The following is an 18,560-nucleotide window of genomic DNA, read 5'->3' on the forward strand; positions in this document are numbered from 1 at the left end:
GGACCATGGTGAAAACAGCCTCAGCTCTAGAATCACAGGGACTGGATCTAGAGAACTCTGCTTCTCCAGTGTGCTGGCTCTATAACTTGGGGGAAGTGTGTAGCCACAGTGTCCTCTGTGACCATATCTGCAAGTGAACAGGTGTTCTCTCTTGCACGCAGCATGAGGATTCAGTGACATAGAGAAGCGGCGGCAGAGATGAGCCCCAAAGGGGACAGTGGGGGGGGGGGGCATCTGTGGAGCTCTCTGGGGAGAGCAGAGTAACAATCGAAGCTTCTGTGTCAGAAGGACCGCGCATGGCTCCTTCTACAGAAGCAGGACCTAGAGCTGTCCGAGAGTGCCCTGGGCGGCTTAGGGAGACACTGGGCTCCCTGTCTACAGCAAGGTCCCGGGAGAGATGGGATGAGCGCTGCCTGGAGTGGAGAAGGGAGGCCTGTATAGGCAGGGAGCTTGAAAGCAACGGCTTCTGAGACCACGAGGTCTGGAAAGGACCCTGGAAGCATCTAGAAGGCAAACTCTTAACATGTGAGTTAGGAAGCCTGGGGCAGACTAGTGGCAGGAGAAATTGGCAGACAGGCTGCTTTCCCTCCCCTCGCACAGGCAGACTCTGGAGACCTTGCCCCAGAGGTTCCCTCCTGCCCTCCTCTCCTGAGTGACAGGTGGATGCCCCGGTTAGTCTCTGCATGGCCCTGGCTGCTTTTCTCTCTCTGCATTGTGTGTGGCATGGAACGTGCCTGGTCCACCTCGGGGAGCTGTGGCCAAGATTCCCTGAGATTGCTCTTGCAAAGTGCCCTGTGCCACCAACACAGGTGTAACCCCACTCCTTCCTCTAGAGTCTCCATCACAAACCAGCTCAGAACACACTCTGGCTCCATTCACCAGGGACAGCAACACCTTTCTCCCAGCATGTGTTCCTCCTAGAAAACTTCCCATGGTGGGGATTTTCCAAACTCTTTGGTCCTCCAGTCACTGGCCATACAACTCATAAAGACAAAGAGCTAACAGGATTATCTCGGGTGATGCACTGGGGGAAGGGACTGTAGGTGGCAGGAAGACAGCCTCAGGACCCAGGAGTGGTCAGGCCAAGCCCAAGGAGGGACCCCATGGGGGCTCACAGGCAAGGTGCTCTAGCCATTTCCAGCCCGGGCCTGGGAGTCAGTCGGGAGGCAGGGCCTTCACTCCAGGAGCACTTAGTAGCTCTCAATAATCATTGAATGCATGGCTGTGACTGGCTTCCCTTCCTGACTCCCCCGACTGGTGAGATCAGTCACACCAACACCCTCTCTGGGCTCAGTGTCATCTCAGCAAACTCAGCACGGGTCAGCATCCTGAAGACTCCTTTGCAGGCTGAGGGGGCAGAGTAAGGCTACCCCAGACTCTTCCCTAGATGGCTGCTTCTGCACCACCTGCTCCCCCCCCCCCCCCCCCCCGTTGCAAAGACCCTCTTGAGTTCTTAGCTGTAATTTTCCCAGGCTGCCTGTCCCTCCTTCCTCCAGCGAAGGACTGGCTCCCCCCTCTAGACCTGCACACCGCCTCGAGGCCTCCCCAGGTATGGTCCCCAGCCAGCCCCAGCAGACTTCTCCGTCTCCAGGCAGAGGGGGGTGGGCTTTTCCTTCCAGCCCTCCTCCCTGCTTCTATTTCCTTGCTTCATGATGCCCCGAACTTTGCCACCCGCCCCCTGTGTAGGGACTCAAAGGAGTGGGCCTCAGGAGAGCTGGGAGATGTCAACACTTCTTGAAACCATCAATAAAAATACAGTTACCATGGCGACGGGACCAGTCCAGAGTGATACATGCAATAATCCACAATGAATCTTTTTTTTCCCATAGACACAATTTCCTCACTTTGCAACCTGAAGTGGACTCCTGGTTTCCAGAAATCTCAGACCCTGCAGAGAGTGTCCGCACTGGGGGAAAAGGGGAGGCCTGGCAGGCCCCGGCCCCCTGTCATGAGTCTTCCAGCTGGAATGTCTCGGAAATCATCTTTAATGGAGAAATTGCTTTAAGGAGAGGCTGGCCCTATAGCCTTGTCTCCAGCTCGAGGGGCTCGGGGTGGGCCCGAGGGAGGGAGAGAAGCTGTGCTCCCACCCCCAAATCTATTCTCTCCCACAGGCAACTCCCAACAACTTCTGAAGTCCACGCCGCCCAGTGACGCCCTGTCCACCACTCCTCCTCCCCAACTCACCTCCAGAGAAGCTCAAAGTGCTTCTCCTTCTGCCAAGGTCTCAGCCCCTGGCTCAATCCCCCTGCTCCCACCTTTCCCATCAAATACAGGATTTGCTGCAACTTCTTATGTGCGTCTAGTTAACACTAAGCACAAGGAGAAAGCAATGATGGACACAAAGATGTCAGCGGGCTCTCGACAGCTGTGTGGCCCAGAGCAGCAGGCCAAGTCCCAGGAACAGGAGAACCCCATCCTGAGAGCACAGGGGACAAGCAAGCACGTGCTTCTGGCCTCAGAGGAGAGCCTGGAAACACTTACCTCCCCAAGCACCTTTTGCCAACAGGGGAGGAAAACTTCCTAGCGGCTGCAGTGATGGTGAGCCCCCTTGTCTGCCAAGGCTCAGGCTTTACGAGAAGCCCCAAGCGCTCCCTCCACTGGCCATCCCCGAAGCTGGCCAGCTCTCCACTGGCCTCTCTAAGAACAGCCTCTCCTAGGTCTGGGGCCTCCCCAATGCACTTCAGTCTCCAGGTCCCCTTCACGGCCCACATCCTCAGTAATGCTTCGTGGGATTCTTCAGTCGGCCGCCACGGTACACAGCCCCGTTCTCCTCGAGACCCCAGCTTTGGTGCAGCAGAGAACCAACGTCACCCAAAGACATGGCCGGCCCTTGCCCTTAGCCAGCAGGAGGGGACCTCCAGGCCGCTGGACTGCCTGCCTGACACTGGAGCCAGGTCCTTGCAGGGCCAGTCCCCACTCCCCCGGCCCCGCTGTCAGGACAAATCTGGAAGCCACGGGGCAGCTCCGTGTGCTGGGACCGAGTCAGGACCTGGAGCATGTGGGCATCGCGGGCCCAGCTGGGGGGAGCACCTGCAGCCCCGAGGGGCCGCAGCTACTTACTGGTATCCTTGGGTGCGGTGTGAACAGGGATGTCTGAAAAAGAAACCAGAGAAATGAGCAAAACATGATTTGACTGTCACAACCTGCCTCTAAGAGATGGACCGAGTGGGAGAAGGGGGCCCCAGTCTCCCTGGAGTGACTGTTAGCATGGACAGGCACCATCACCGACTGCTCTCCAGTCCAAGTGGTGGTCATGGCAGGGCCGAAAAGCACTGTGAGTAGATAGGGGACCCTGGAGTCACACCCCTGCCTAAAACTGTGTGACCACCTGTCAGCTTCTATTCCCTCATCGGTAAAGTGGGGCAGAACCCTCCTCCACCCAGAGTGCTGTGAGCTGAAATGAAGAAGCCGTGCAAGTAATCAGAGCCTGAGACCCAGGCCCTCCCCCAGCATCCGCCACCCCCAGCATCCGCTGGCGATGATGCAGGCGAGGAGGAAACCAGGGGAGGCGTCTGGGCAGGGAGAACCAACTTATGCAAAACTCTTTATCCCGGCACATAGAGCACCTTGGGCAGGCCCCCGCATGGCCCTCCAGCCCCACCCCACGTCCACGCCGCGGTTAGCGTGTTGCGGGCTTCAAGGCTTCTTGGACCACAGGACATTTGCACCTGCTGCTCCTCCAGCCGGCAACGCACTCTCCTCCTCCCACAGCTGACTGTGGCCCATCCTTCAGGCCTTGGATCTGCAAAGATCCCCCTTCCCCTCCACCACTCAAATATAAATTAGGTCCCCTTGTTATTCTCCCTGATTGTACCCTGCTCTTCTCTCTGCCGGCATTCGCTAGAATTTGTCATGTATGTGCATCAGGGCCACCAGTGACTGGAGTCTGTCTCCCCAAACCTGCCAGTGCCCGACTCACGGCAGGTGCTCAAAAAAATAAGTGAATGGGCAGAAGGACATCATGGATTCTAGTCCAAAAACACAATGAAGTCAAAATAGAAGAACAGAAACAAGCTTTTTCAAATACACCTTGCCTTCCATGTCCCCCAATACTAGTCTCTTCTCCTGAAGAAACCACTGTTTTTCAGTTTAGTAAATTTTTCTACATATTTCCACACAATTATGAATGTATAGGAACACATTAGGCCACAGCTTTGCACAAGAATTATACAAATATCATCAGTAAACACATGGTTGTTTGTCCTTGTTGATACGGATAAACCCACATATTCTTCACAATAACTCTATTCCCTGCATCATGGATAAGAAAATTGGAGGCAGGTAAACGGTTTAACAAAGCTCCCACCACTCTTGAATGTGCAGTGGGAACCGGCCCCACCTGGGGGGCTCTGGAGACCGTGCTGGTTTCTCTACGCAAGCTTCTTGAGCCTGGGAATCTTTCCAAGGCCACACACATTGCATGTATATACGAGTATGTGCATATGCACGTGTGTGTATTTTTATAAACTAGGATTCCACGATACAGATATTCGGTGGTTCACTTAATTCTATGCTTATGTCATGTAGGTTGCCCTGTAATATTTCATTATAAACAAAACTACAATGTACATCCTTGTACCTGCTTCAAATACACAGTATAACTATTTCTCTGGGATAGATGCCTGGAAATGAAATCTCTAATCTAACAAGCACATACTCTATGATATGTGAATACTGAGGAACTTCTCAATTCAGCGTCACCAACTTGCCCTCACACTAAATAACAGCAATGATTTCCCTGCATGTTGCCAACATTAGATGTTTCCGGTATTACACAAAGTTTTATATGAATGGTTTTGACTCTAAATTTGATTCTGAGCGTCTTCTGACATCCTGATAGATGGCTGAGTCTCATCTTGACAGGCATGCATGTGGGGAAGAGACTGGCCTGGGAATAATGATTTAACGCACATAAAAACCAGAGTCTAAGATTCCTCACCACACTGTAAATGGGATTTCTGGATGTTAAGGCTCTCAGCTCCTGGCCTCCATACTTGCCCAACCATGGCCATCACTGAAGACATGTTCAACTTCCCTGAAGTCAACTGATCAAAGCACGGAATATTAAGGCTGGGAAGAAACATTAAAATGAAAAAAAAAAAAACCCAAAATACGCTCCCCTATTTATATAGCAGTTGTTTTTAATTTAATGTTTATTATGTACTAGAAACTAGACTACATACCTTGTATCATCTCTTAATTTTCACTAGAAATGTACAAGACAGCTGGGTATAATAGTTTTTCTTAACGGATGAGAAGATGAGGTCTTTGAAATTAAACAGTGTATCTAAGACCACAGTCTGGTGGATGGCAGAGCAGGGACTAAGGAACTCAAACCCACTTTTTTTTCTGGCTCTGAAGCCCATGGTCTTATTCACTACTCAATACCAAGCATAATGCCTGGGTGGAAGCACAAGTCATGGTTATATACCCATTTTGCAGTCTTACTCTGGACAAAGTCTCCCCTTGTTTCTTGTCTCTGGACCCCAGTTTCCCCATAGGTAATGGGTGGGGATATACTGTGTCTAGTAACTATGTTTGCTGCATAAAATAAGTCAATAAGCACAAGGTGGTTCTTCGAGAACCTTACATATTTCTGGATCACAAGACCTAGGAAGAGGCCTAGCTACTGGCAATCTCCATTAAAAAGATGCTTATAACTAAGTGGTATGGGAGGAAGGGGGCAGCCCAATGCCTGAGGGATTCACAGAAGAAATGCGGATGAGAAGCAGAGCTAACTTACAGTTCCGGGTAATCCAGGGGGACCTGCGGGACCAGCTTCACCCTGGATGAAAACACGGAAAATAAATGACCATTAATCTTCCTGCCAGTGCTGCTTATCCTGGGACACCTTTCCCCAGAGGACAGAATCACCCATCCAGTATCTACCTTGACAGACAGATAGGTAGACAGACAGATGGATTCCGAATTATAAAATCTTTCAGACATAAGGAACCTTATGCTTTGAGAATAACCTAGGCTAACATGGGTAGCCGTAGTTCACTTATACCACTCTACACCAGTCCACTGTGAATGTGGAAATAAAGTGACCCACTGTCCAGCTTCTCATTGAGGACACCTAGTTCCTTATACTAGTGATGCAGCAAACACCCTTGCTCTGCGCCCTTGGGCAGACTCCATGGGCCCTGCCCCAGCCCGTGTGGACTGGGGATGGGCTCTTCTCAGGGGACCAAGGGGACAAATCTACATACCTGTGAACAGCTTTCAGCCTCAATCTACCATTTTATACATTATTTCACTTCAATGGGCTTGTTTACCTCTTTGCAAAACGACGATAAAAGTATACACAGCTCACAGCATCACAGGGGCACTGACTGAGATGGTCTTCAGCAGGGGCCCAGGAAGGAGGAAATTGTTATACACCTGACCTGCCGGAAGGGAGCCGCTGGGCTGCTCCACGCAGGAGGAACCACAGGAGGCAGACATGGCCCCCATAGCCTGTCACTCCACATGTGCCACAGGATGCCAGGACACGCACGTCTGTGCCCATGTGTGTTCCAAGTGGCCCGGGGTTAGGTCTGTTGCAGGCCTTTCGTGCACGGTTAGTAAACAAATGAATGAATAAAACTGGCTTAGAAAGGGACAAGGCCACTCTTAGTAAGCAACAATAGTATGATAAAATAGTTATATTGTTTCTATCTTATTCCATTGTTATACAGTATTTAATTTCAGTTAATGAGTTACATTTTTATATGTATTAATTCATCTAGTCTCCACAGAAATGCCTACAACGCAGATACTCTGGTATTCCCATTTTGCAGATGAGGACAGTGATGCCTAATGTTCCTTCATCTGCTCAAAGTCACCGCCAGCACACGGCCGAGCCTGGCTTCAAACTCCGAATCCAAGCAGCGCTGCCTTCACTAAAGTTCCAGAGATGTAGAGATGTTTTTGCAGAAAGAAGAACACTTTTCTCAGTGTTATTTGCATTACCTGATTTTACCTAATTATCCTCCTGACACTGGCATCCTCCTGTTCAGAACCAATGTCAGTTAAACCAGTTCATCCCACATTAAGAAGTCCGAATAATCAAAGTTGAGCGTTTTCTGGTGATAAAGGAAATTTTCAACGTTTCAGGTGTCTGGGCCCTGCCCCTGGGCCCCCAGGGAAGCTATACTTCAGCATTTGCCAACATAAAAATGACTCAGCCAAACTTCAAAGCACGGGCTCTCTTTCTGCCCCAGCACACATTGTACATCTGCCTCGGTAAAAAAAATAAAATAAAATAGAATAACCAAAAGGGACTATTCCAAACTTAAAGATAAGAAAAATATAAAACCTCGCTGGTTCCCACAAGATGAAATTCAGACGGCCTTCCATGTACTGAAAACATAAGATAAAGCCTGTAACTTTCTGGAATGTCCTTCATCATGACGATCATATATAACCCTGCCCCCAATGTTTCTTCCCTGGAGCAGTCTCTTCTTTGTGAAGATTGTATGTCTGGGCAGCTGTCCTAACTTGGGCTCAAATAAAACTCTTTTCCTTTCTTTTTAACAAATTTGAAAGAAAGGTTTGTTCCTTTGGTATCAACACCAGTGAATGTATGGCTGTGTATTAAAGAGGAAAGGACTAGCGAAGAGACAGGTCTCCAATTCAGAGGGCCTAAAGACTGCCTTTAGCATTGCGGGGCGAGGCAGGAACCAGCAGGTGGGGCGGGGAAGACCCCTGATGGCCCTCTGCATGGCTGCAGATGACCTATGAGTCCTGGAGTTGGCTGGAGGATGGGTTCAGATCCCAGCTCTTCCATAAAAACTGGAACCCTCAGCAGCCCTTGCTAAGGAAGGAGAGGATTGTACCCGTGTCCCAAGATGCCACGGGGGTAAAACACTCATAGCTGGTGGTGGGGAGGAACGGACTGGAAAACGGAGCCAGGGAAGTGCAAGACTCAGTCAGAAGGGGACAATGTTGCTTTAATGTCCTATTTTGGATTTTTGACCAGAATCGTCTATTATTACATATTTCTCTGGAGAAAAGAAAGGCAGGCCAGATTTTCTGGAAGCTTGAATGGGATTCTGCCATGGGCCTGGCAGTTTTGCCAAAGCAATAAAAGCAGCTTTATGGAGTCGTGGAGCCCTTTGCATCCTGGAAATGAGTTTCTCAAATGAAAATTGCAATTCCAAAAAAATCTACCAGGGCAGCAGGCCTGGGCGGCTTACCACACAAAGCCCTTTCCATTTCTGGCTCTCCATTTCTAAGATAGTAAGTCTCTCCAGAGTAAAGCCCTCAGCCTGCAGCCCAAGAGAGAAGCAGGTGGGAGGCCCCTCCTGGAGCCCAGAAGTAATGGGGAGGGGTGGGGGGAACTGAGAATGGGAAATTGGAGAGGAAGATGGTGCAAACATGCAGGAATGGAGGCAGGGGGAGCATCGTGCGGGAGAAGGGGAGAGGCAAGTCCCTTGGGGTGTATGCTGTCATTGCTCGGGTGTCCACGGGCCAGACCAGCCCAAGGCACTGCTCTGCTGGGAGCCAGGACACTGATCTGACCCACTGCTGGGTTCAGATCTTGACTGCAATGCACTCCACCCATGCACCCCGGGAAAGCAATGGGGCTTGTCTGTGCCTCACTGTTTCATCTAAGAAGCTGGGGGATGCTGTCGGTAACCTGACCCCTCTCAGGGCCGTCCTGAGGATCACTGAAGTGACTACACGAGCGGTGCTTCGGACCATCCTGGCACACAGTGGGTCTGCAGTGGCTCGCTCCACACACAGGACCCGAGTCACGCTTCCCAGCAGCCCTTGGAGAAAGGAGTAGTGGAACCATTTCCAAGCCAGCAAGCCAAGGCACAGGCAGGCCAGCCAAGGTGCTCAGAGCTGCCTGGCGGGAAGAAGCCAATTGTAATCCAGGCCGCAGCTTTGACTCAGAGACCAAGACCCTCTCCACGGCCCTGCAGGCACCACACACACACACACACACACACACACACACACAGCACAGGAGGGAGGCTTGGCCAGTCCAGGCACTGATGACCAGGGGGCCAACAGCAACTCCTACCTTTTCACCTGGGTCACCTTTCAGTCCTGGGAGGCCCAGCCCACCTTTCTCTCCCTGCAGTGAGAGATGAAATTAGAATACAGCAGAACTCAACACCTGCCTTTTCCATGTAAGACCCAGTGGACCTTGGTCAAAAACCCTTTTTCCTCTTGACCGGCTCTGGCCTTACTGGGAAATGCCAGGGTGAAGTGCAGCTCCGAGGGCTTGCGGTCAGTTAGGGGTGGGGCACCCCCTCTCCATCGGGCACCTGACATGATGCCCCACCCCGCTCCCATCCACTCCATCTGAAGACGCTTCACCTTCGTGCACTGATCGCTCAGTCCCTGTCCCTTTGCTGCAGCTGACAGACCCCAGCAGCCTGAGCCCTTCCTTTCCTCTTCCATAAACCTGGGGATATAGTCCCAAACCCCAGCCAAGAGCACCCACTGGCCCAGGGACTGAACCCCAGAGGGGGCTGCTATGCGAGGGCACAGGTGTGGTGCCTCCACTTACCTGCTCTCCTTTCTCTCCCCTCAGGCCCGGGAATCCTGGCGCGCCCGGGAGACCGGCCTCTCCCTGTGGAAACAACATGGCGCTTCTGTCCACTCAGCTCCCGGTGAGGAAGGTCTGCTGTGGGCCAGGCCACGCCCCAGCCGTGTGCTCTCCCCTTCTCTCCAGCCCCCAGAGATCTCCGGCTCAGCGGGGGTGAGGCCGAAAGCAAAGTGCTTCGAGATTCTGCTCACTGGGGCGTCTCCAAGCTCCTTCTCACTTCAGCTGTTCCTTTACCAGGAACCCACTCTGCCTGTCTGGGGGTTTCCTCCTCCTCCTCGTTCTTTAGGACAACATCACCTCCTCGCCACCTTTCCTGACATTCCCCACGTCTGAGTGAGGAGCCTCTCTCCTGCCTTCCCACCCACACCTGCATGCCACCACTCACTGCACCTGTCCCTCGCCCTCGGTCGATGGTGGTGACCCCAGCCCAGCGACGGAGGCATAGGACATGCTGATAATCACTGCGCAGGTAAATGATTGCACGAGAGGAACGCAGTGACCCCCCAGAGGAGAACAGATACAGGCCTAGGGCATAATAATGAGTGAATGCACTGAATGAAGAATGAATGAATGAATGAAGGTTTGAACAAACAGACCTTCTCTCCAGGTCGGCCCGCCAGGCCCTGCTCCCCAACTTCGCCCTGGAAACAGAATAACAGACACCCCATTATTTTCCGCTCACCTTTGCAGAGGCGGCTGTAATTCCCCAGCTGGCCCCACGCATTCACGACACCTGCCGGCCACAACTCGGGCTTCTCGAGCCCATGCGTAGCAGGGTCATAGACCTGGCTCTACACAGCAGACTTCCCGCAGCAGTGGGGCTGCCAAGACCCGAGCGTTTGGCATTTCCAGAGGGAGGGGCTCCACACCCTCATATCCTCTCTCACTTCCTCCAAAGGGAACCTCTGCTAGAATCATCCCTACAGCGTTTACACAGGTGAACCCGTTCATCCTGAACCTCAAAGCATATGATTCGGAACAACGAGGAGCCCAAACTCTGCCTTGAAGGTCCGTCCCACTCTGGGCTGTTAGCACACATCATAGGGAGCCCAGGTCCCTGTGCTGGGGTCCAGCGATGAAGGAGAAGCCATTGATGCATGCGTCCACACCGGCTGCTGTCCCAGGGTTGCTGTCCGGACTTTTTGGAAAACACAGGCAGCCCCGTGGTTAGAGGTGGGGGAGAACTTAATGTTCCCTCTCCCATGGTGTGCTACAGTAAAGGCAAGTCTTGGGTGAAATTCTGATAAACATCCAAACTTATCAGAAAGTAAACCCCCAAATATACACGGGTTCTAGCAGATTGGATGAAGTTTTGTCCTCACCCATTCGGTTCCTGACTAGCATGTTGTGGTCGTGTTGAAGTGGGAGGCACAGGACCAGAGGGGCTTGGTCCGTGGTCCCAGGACCTCAGGCTGCTGTGTTAAGCAGGTCCCTACAAATCACTGATGCAAATGTGTGTGTGCGTGTGTGTGTGTGTATGTGTGTGGTAGTGGGGAGGGACTGTACTTTCTAACCAATGACATGTCTTGAGAACCACTAACTTCTTGAATGACAATTTCTAACATCCATTATGCTATTTAGCAAAACCTTAGTGTAGATTTCCATAAGGAAATGTGGTTTTCTCGTAAGTGAATGGACACATGAATGAATGAATGAATGAATGAATGAGCATGTGTGCATACACTTAATGGTTTTCCCGGCAGCCATGGCAGACTCAGCTGGTGGGGAAGGCTAGCACTACCACCATTTCTCAGAGAGGAAGGGAAGAAGGAAAGAAAAAGTAACACACAGCATTGGTTAGCATTAGGCAATTCAGCACACATTTGATGCTATAGTTCTCGTGCCACCAGGGAACCCGGCGGTGGGCACGTAGACATTCTCCACGTGCTCTGATCCCCCATGAATTCCCAGTGTTTACAGGCGCAATTAGGAAGAACTGCTCTAACCGGAATTATGCAAATACGTGCCACTCAAACTGTCACTTTAAATCTGCGAGGATGATAACACCTTAGCCCTGGGAATCGCTTCTTCCGTGCTGAAAAAGGCGCTGTGAGTCTGGGCTTGGTTAGAAGGCATTTTGAAGATCTTGGGAAGTGCCTCCTGAATTCATGCCATGAACCCTAAGTCAAAAGCAGGGTAGACGGAGGACTAGACGGAGTCTTGAATTCCTGATCTGTGCACCCTGCAAGCCAGCTCCATTCCCTGATGGGCTCAGAAACCCACTGTCCATGACTTACTCGTAATCTTGGGAGATTTTTATCTTCGGCTGGCATTTTGTCAAAAAAAGTAAAAAGACCCCAGGTCAGATCCTTTTTGAGGCTACAAAGGATGTTATAAAACTACCATCACTGCAGAAATTCATAGTTTTGAACTTCCTAGAGCAATGTTTTAAACATCTTGCACTAGAAATCGGGCAAAAACACCACATGTGAGCTGGAGTAATAGGCTTCCCTGTTTGAATCTTCCAGCCGTTAGTGATCACCAGAAATATAAAACAGGCAGATGGAAAGACCACAGATATCTCAAGGGCACCTCTGAGTTCAGCCCAACACTTCTTGCGATCAGTGGCCGCTGTCTGCAGACCCGTGCACAGGGCTGAGCCTGCTTCCGAAGACCACCAGACACAACGCCGGAATTCACGTGCACAAGCCCGGGACTTGCCAATTGACAAAGCTGAGAAAACACAACTCTATATAAGGTATGGTTTGCACCATAAAATCTACCAGGTCAAGTTAGTCAACCTGTGCAAACATGTTACGTCCTTTCTGGAAAATGACAGAATTTCAACCAAACGCCAAAATGTGGCCTGGGTGCTTTTAAGACCATGAAATTCACCCCACACAAACACCTCGTGTGCACGGACACGGCTTGGTAAATTACTTATTATATTTCAATGATTTGGGGATCATGATAGATATTTTTTAAAATGCATGTGTTAATTCTTAAAATATGAAGGAACATGGTGTCGTAAGTGGCGATGGGACAACTCGCTGGGCACTAAGGAGGGCATGAGGCTGAGCTTCTGGAATCTGGGATCCTGACAGCAGGAGGTTTCCTCGTGGACCTTGGGAGGTTCTTTCCATTTCTGAATCGACCTGGGTGTGCTTGACATAGCCAGGTGCATTTTAACCTGTGCTTTTCCTGCTCCGTTTTCTGTCGGTCTTCTAAAGAACAATCGCTCTATGAAAGGACGAGGCAAAGCCAGGGCCCTGCATCTCCCCAGGAGCACCTGCCCCGGCCAGCAAGGTGATCCGAGCCCTGCCTTCCAGGTGGCAGGTGTTGAGTCCAGGCCACTGCTGAGCTCTTGCTGGGCTGAATTTGCTATCTATCCTCTGCGTGGAAAACCCTTCCTGAGCACCTGCCCGGCGCCTGACCGCGGCTGGGAATGGGGGAGCAGAGGTGACAAAGACCCAGTCACGGGCGCTGCCCTTGACCCATACATAACCCAGCCACGTGCAGGGCACCGTGGGGGGCAGCAGTGCCCCGGCAACCTCCTGTCCCACACACTCCCCTAGAGCCACAGCACCTGCACACACGTGCACCACACCCCCCCCCACATACACGTGCCAACACACACCACACACGCCCCCCAGACACACACACAGTCCAGCGCTCTCTCCTCGGTTCTCACTGCATCCTGAGCCTGGGCCAAAGCTGAGACCTCACCCCAGGGCCTCAAGACAAAAGGAGACCCTGCAGCCCACGACGTGGGGCTCTGAGGGACAGCCATCCAAACCCCCATAGGAGGTGCCCTGTCCAAACTCAGTGGGGAGTGGTCTTTGTCTCTCCCACAGAGCTCGGCACCAGCTGTAGGCACAGGGGGGCTGGAGGCCACAGGTGGCATCAGCCAGAAGTCGGGCCCAGGCATTAGGGAGCGCCGGTGGGGAGGGGAGGAGGGATACAGACAGACAGACGGAGAGAAGTCCCTCTCGCTCATTGCTGCCAGGACAAGCTGGACAGTGACGCGTTCTTCCCAAGGCCACAGCTACAGGTCTCCCTAGGAACCCGCTCGCCCCTGCTCCCTCTGTCCTAGGTGTGGTGTGACCCTTCCCACCAGGTGTGGCTGTCCCTGTTGGAGCCCCCACCCTGCCCTCACCCCTTCCAACAGCCCCTCATTCATGGTGCTCCCAGACCCCCACTGACACCCCCTGGTGCTCATACCATCCACTGTGGTTCACACAACCCCAAACACACCATGCGGCAAAACCCACTGGCGGGGAGGAGGCGGGGTCCATACCCTAGCACCGGGCTTTCCAGGCAGACCGTCTTCTCCTCTCTCTCCTGGCTGGCCCTGTAAGGAACACAGAGAGGTTGGCAGGAGAGCGCTGGGCTCCAGGAATCACACTCAGCACTCGTCACAGGCCGGTCAAGGTGGGGCAATCACTCATTCTTCGGTGGTGTGGAGCCCCTTCACGCCACATGACCATGGTGATCAAAAATGGCGGCTCGTACCACCTCCTGGATTCCGTGTTCCACGCCTCCGCTTTTGTTTTATTTTACAAAAACATCACTGAGTAGAAAAGGTGCTCTTCTCTCACCGAGAGACTTGGGGTACGGGAGATGTCGTCTGAGCGAATTTGAGAATAAAAATACTAGGTTCACCCTTTCCTTTGTCGTGAAAGACAAGGGAGAAAGATGGAGACTGTTCACATAAATACTTACAAAATGAAGTTAAATCCATACTTATTCAGTATTTGGTCATGAAAAGGTTGAGTTTCTAAGTCACTTACTGCAGAGGATGATGGATGTCCTCATTAGGCTTTCACGGACTGTTGCCTCACACACTGAGCGTACGTGTGTTTGGTAGGAAAGAATCAAGTTCACTGGGGGAAACAGTTACTGCTCGCTCTTGCAGCTGTTCGTTTGCTGTGTGTGAACTGGGAGTTTGCTTCCCAATTTTAGGATACTTAACCCCAGACTCCTTTCTTAATGAACCTACTATAAGGAGCCCCACCAGGATATTTTAAAAATTAATTTCTCTTACGTTATGCGTGTCCTTGCAAATACGTACATATTTCTAACAGGTTCATTTTAAAACCTGAGGCTTCCAAATCCTCCCCCAGTTACCTTAGCAGAAATAAAGGACTTGCTCACGGTCTGATCTGGTGAGTGCCAACATTCCCAAGTCCTGATTGGGGGCCCGGGCAATCAGTAGATTTTAGGATTCACCAACAACCCAACATCTCTTTCCTCCTGCACTTCGGGTCCCAAACTCCTGCCACCCCTGTGAACACCAACCTTGGGGCCCGGCAGGCCTGGTGCTCCACTCTGCCCGTCCTTTCCAGGTGGGCCCTGGTCAAGAAGGAGAAAACAGAGCAGAATGAGAGGCATGTTCAGGGCGCATTGCACTCAGTGGCCTCTAGCCAGGGGTTGGCTTGGTCGCCAGCAGTGGGGACCATCCCCAGCCTTGTGAGGGGCGCTCTTTCGCCAGCGTGCTGTGGTCTCTGGGACCAGGCTGTCCCACACACTGCCTTATGAGGGAGATGGCCCTCACCCTCCGGCCAGAGTCCAGTGGCTCTGGACCCGTGTGGTCTGCAAGAGGAGGCAGGACCCAGACCGTCTGCTGAACTGGCTCGTGGTCCTTCTCTGCGCTTGCTGCCCGCTTCCCCAGGGAAGAACGCCGCCCACCTTCTTCCCGCTCTCTCTGCCAAATCTCCGCCAACATTTCCTCCCTTCCCAGCATCCTGGCTTGGAATTCATCAAGTCTGCCTGTATTTCTAAGGATGACAGTGAGAGGCTCCACGTCCTATTTCCCTACAAACAGCCTCCTCCTCCCCCAGCCCCTTCCGACCAGGCCACAACAGGTGGTGTCCCAGGCAAGGGGAAAAGGGCTCAAAAGTCCCCGCGGCTGCCTGACTCCACCTTCCGCTGCTCCAGACTTGTTTGCTCTGCTGCTTCTTCTCTGACTTAAGTGACCTATCAGTGCACGTGCACACCCCCACGGCAGCTCTGAGGGAAATCCTGTCCCCGAAAAATATTGTCCATGCCATTAGTTTGGCAGCTAGAAGTGCTATTCAAAAGTTAATTATTATTTTAGTAAACCTGGTAATTTTTCTGCCAAGCGGTCCCTGGACACCCAGCTAAAGACTTCTGTTGCCTTGCGTCTCCAGCCTGGGCTGGTGGCCTATTGGGAGGACAGTCCTCCCAGAGCAGGGGCCCCGGGGTCAAGGCCTCTGGAAGGGCAGGAGGAGGTGCTCCTCTGGGGTGTGAGAGCACTCGGGTCCAGGGAAGTATGACCTCGTTGAAGAGCAAACACTAAAGGCAGAAGCATTGCTTTGAGCTGTCGGTGGCTGTGACCTCACGCTCTGCACGCCCAATGCCTTCTTACAACAGCTGTCCCCTCTCCTGAGTGTTCACAGCAGCGCGCGAACTTGTTGATGAAATCCTTAGATCAGATGTGATTGTTAACATGTTTGAGCTTTCCTATGACACTGTCACCTGAATACAGCATTTATCGGTGACGCTGCAGGTGACTGTGTGTCATGACTGTTTGCTGGGGATGCTGGGGGTGACCGTGTGCTCGTGAGTGTTCGCTGGGGGTGACCATGTGTCCACGACTGTTTGCTGGGGATGCTGGGGGTGACCGTGTGTTCGTGTTTACTGGGGACGCTGGGGGTGACTGTGTGTCCGTGACTGTTTGCCGGGGACGCTGGGGGTGACCGCGTGCTCGTGAGTGCTCGCCGGGGACGCTGGGGGTGACCGCGTGCTCGTGAGTGCTCGCCGGGGACGCTGGGGGTGACCGTGTGCTCGTGAGTGCTTGCCAGGGACGCTGTAATTGAGCGGGTGTTCCAGGTGTGGATCAGTTCACCTGAGAGCACGCATCGCACCCCTGCATGGACGTCCATTTCTGTCGGATTTCAGCAGAGCTGAGAAGGCCGCCGTTCTAGCAATCAGCCCCTGTCACCCAGGGGCCTGGACCCATAGTCACCAGTGGATCTGCCAAAGGTCCAATGACAAGGGGGCACCGCTGCTGGGCCTCCACAATCTGAGTGACCTCTTTTACCTTTTCTCTGCTGTCTGGATCCCCTTTAGGGCTATGGGATCCCCTGGCTTCCCCACCCACTGGCCCTCGGGAGAGAAAGCTAGCTGCAAGGTAATACCCTCCAGTGGAGAGAGGCCTCCCTCAGTGTCATCTGCAGGCCTGCAAGGATGACTGTGGTCCCCTGAGCACAGGCCATCCCCACCACTGGGCCCTGCAGAGTGCAGGGCCAGAACTAGGAGACACACCGGCTTTAATGGCACACCCATTAAGCACGTGGAGACAGGAAGGTGGTTGAGCCCCAGCCTCAGGACTTAAAAGGCAGGAGAAGGCTCCAGACCCCCAGGATCTTCTGAGCTCAGGAGTGAGAAAGCACAATGAGGACAAGAACAGGAAGAGTTCTGCCCCCTCTGTTACTTCTGTTGCCCTCTGCACGTGTCCCGTAGGGACAAGAAGCCACACTTTAAACAGCAAGGGCTTCTGAATTTGCATCTGGGTAAGGAGACCAGAGGTGGTGGCCTGGAGAGAGGGCGCCCCAATCTGCATTCGGGCTGGGGCTCTGTGGGGAACAATCCCAGGAGATGGAGTTCTAGGAAGACACCAGAGGAAGAAAGGGTCAGGCTGGGCGCCAGGGTCTCGGTCCCCACTGCCAGAGGAGAAAGGACACGGCGAGTGGCCAGCTGCCCTGGTGGCCGGCTGGAAGGGCCCAGCCACCCCTAACATGGACCAATGGAGGACAGGGAAGAGTGGGGGGAAGGGACACTCTGGGACACTTACCGTCGGCCCGGGGTGCCCCGGTTTTCCCGGGAAGCCGATCTCTCCAGGTAAACCCTGAGAAGGGAACCACATGGCAATGATTAGTCTGGCCTCCTTGAAGTGTCAGGGCCTTTCTCCCAACACCTTCCCTGGCACCGTCCCAGGCCTCTGGCTCTGACGAGGACACGCAGGGGTGGCTATGTCTCAGGGCATCTGACCGTCCTTAGTGCGGGCCTGTGAAGCACGGAGCTGTCACACCGTGTCTGGTCTGCAGTTGGAGCCACATGTCGGCTCCCACCTGGTAGGATGGGCGGAATGGCCTCCCTCTGCGGGGTGCTGGGTCTGCCCCCCACCTCCACCAACAGGGGACCTTTCCCAGGTGCACAGGAACCGCATGTGGGGAGGATGCTGACCAGTGTCTACCCTCAGTGCCAAACCACAAACTAGTAATGGGCACCCCCAAACTAACACACCTCCTTCCACGTGTCTGTCTCTAGAAGCAGCCAACCAACACGCTACGTGAGCTCAAGAGGTAGTTCTAGTCCCGTCTCAGGGCCTGAAAGCCCAGAGGCTAGAGGCTAGAGGGTAGCTATAGGAGTCCTCCTCGTTTATGCCTTGGCTCTCCTCTCGGAAGAAGGACAAACAGAGGGCCATACACAGACATGTTCCTGGTTCCCACGGGCCATGAACCCCTCCCCTAAGTGCCCCTGCAGAAGACAATCAAAGCCTCTTACCGGGGGGCCTCCGGGTCCAGGGGGGCCTGGGACGCCAGGCGGTCCTGGAGGGCCCTATGAAGAAAGAGCAGGGCATGCGTTACTATCGTGTGTGGAGCGGCCTCCTGGCGACAACATCCTGAGAGAGGGGAGGAGGGAGGGGACACGGTGACCAGGTGAGGCCTCGTCTACGTAATGCTTTATTTTCAAACAAAAAAAGAACAAAAGAAAAAAGAAAAAAATCTAAAGTTAAATTTGTGACACGTTGACACCTGTCATACTTGGGTGATGCATACATAACTCTTATATTTCTATTCTTTCCATTCAAAATACTGAGCATTTAAAATAAATACGTATGTGCTGGCATGTTTACACACGCGCGCGCACACACACACACACACACACACACACACACGCACAGTGGATTAAGCCAATAACGAAGATCTTGCAGGACAGTGGTTTCTGAGCATTAATCAGCATGGAATCGTGGGGGGAGAATGACATGGGTCTCCTGCTCCAGAACCCTGATTCCATAGGTCCGGGCTGGGGCCATGAGCTGGTACTCGTG

The 18,560-nt window shown here is 52.8% G+C and overlaps 1 protein-coding gene across 5 annotated transcripts in view; it reads right to left on the reverse strand.

The window, feature by feature from the left end:
• The window catches only part of COL22A1 (collagen type XXII alpha 1 chain), a 248,445-nt gene that overhangs the window by 91,274 nt on the left and 138,611 nt on the right, over positions 1 to 18,560 (reverse strand). For all 5 annotated transcript variants that reach the window (XM_026495370.4, XM_048212494.2, XM_048212495.2 and 2 more), the window contains 9 exons: positions 18,014 to 18,067; positions 17,301 to 17,354; positions 14,783 to 14,836; positions 13,782 to 13,835; positions 10,141 to 10,185; positions 9,506 to 9,568; positions 9,014 to 9,067; positions 5,744 to 5,785; positions 3,061 to 3,093 (listed from right to left, as the gene is read on the reverse strand). In XM_026495370.4, the coding sequence (XP_026351155.3) occupies positions 3,061 to 3,093; positions 5,744 to 5,785; positions 9,014 to 9,067; positions 9,506 to 9,568; positions 10,141 to 10,185; positions 13,782 to 13,835; positions 14,783 to 14,836; positions 17,301 to 17,354; positions 18,014 to 18,067 (453 nt within the window). The remainder of the gene's footprint in view (positions 1 to 3,060; positions 3,094 to 5,743; positions 5,786 to 9,013; positions 9,068 to 9,505; positions 9,569 to 10,140; positions 10,186 to 13,781; positions 13,836 to 14,782; positions 14,837 to 17,300; positions 17,355 to 18,013; positions 18,068 to 18,560) is intronic.

This window comes from Ursus arctos, unplaced genomic scaffold, assembly GCF_023065955.2.
Source record: "Ursus arctos isolate Adak ecotype North America unplaced genomic scaffold, UrsArc2.0 scaffold_6, whole genome shotgun sequence".
In the NCBI taxonomy this organism is placed as follows: Eukaryota; Metazoa; Chordata; class Mammalia; order Carnivora; family Ursidae; genus Ursus; species Ursus arctos.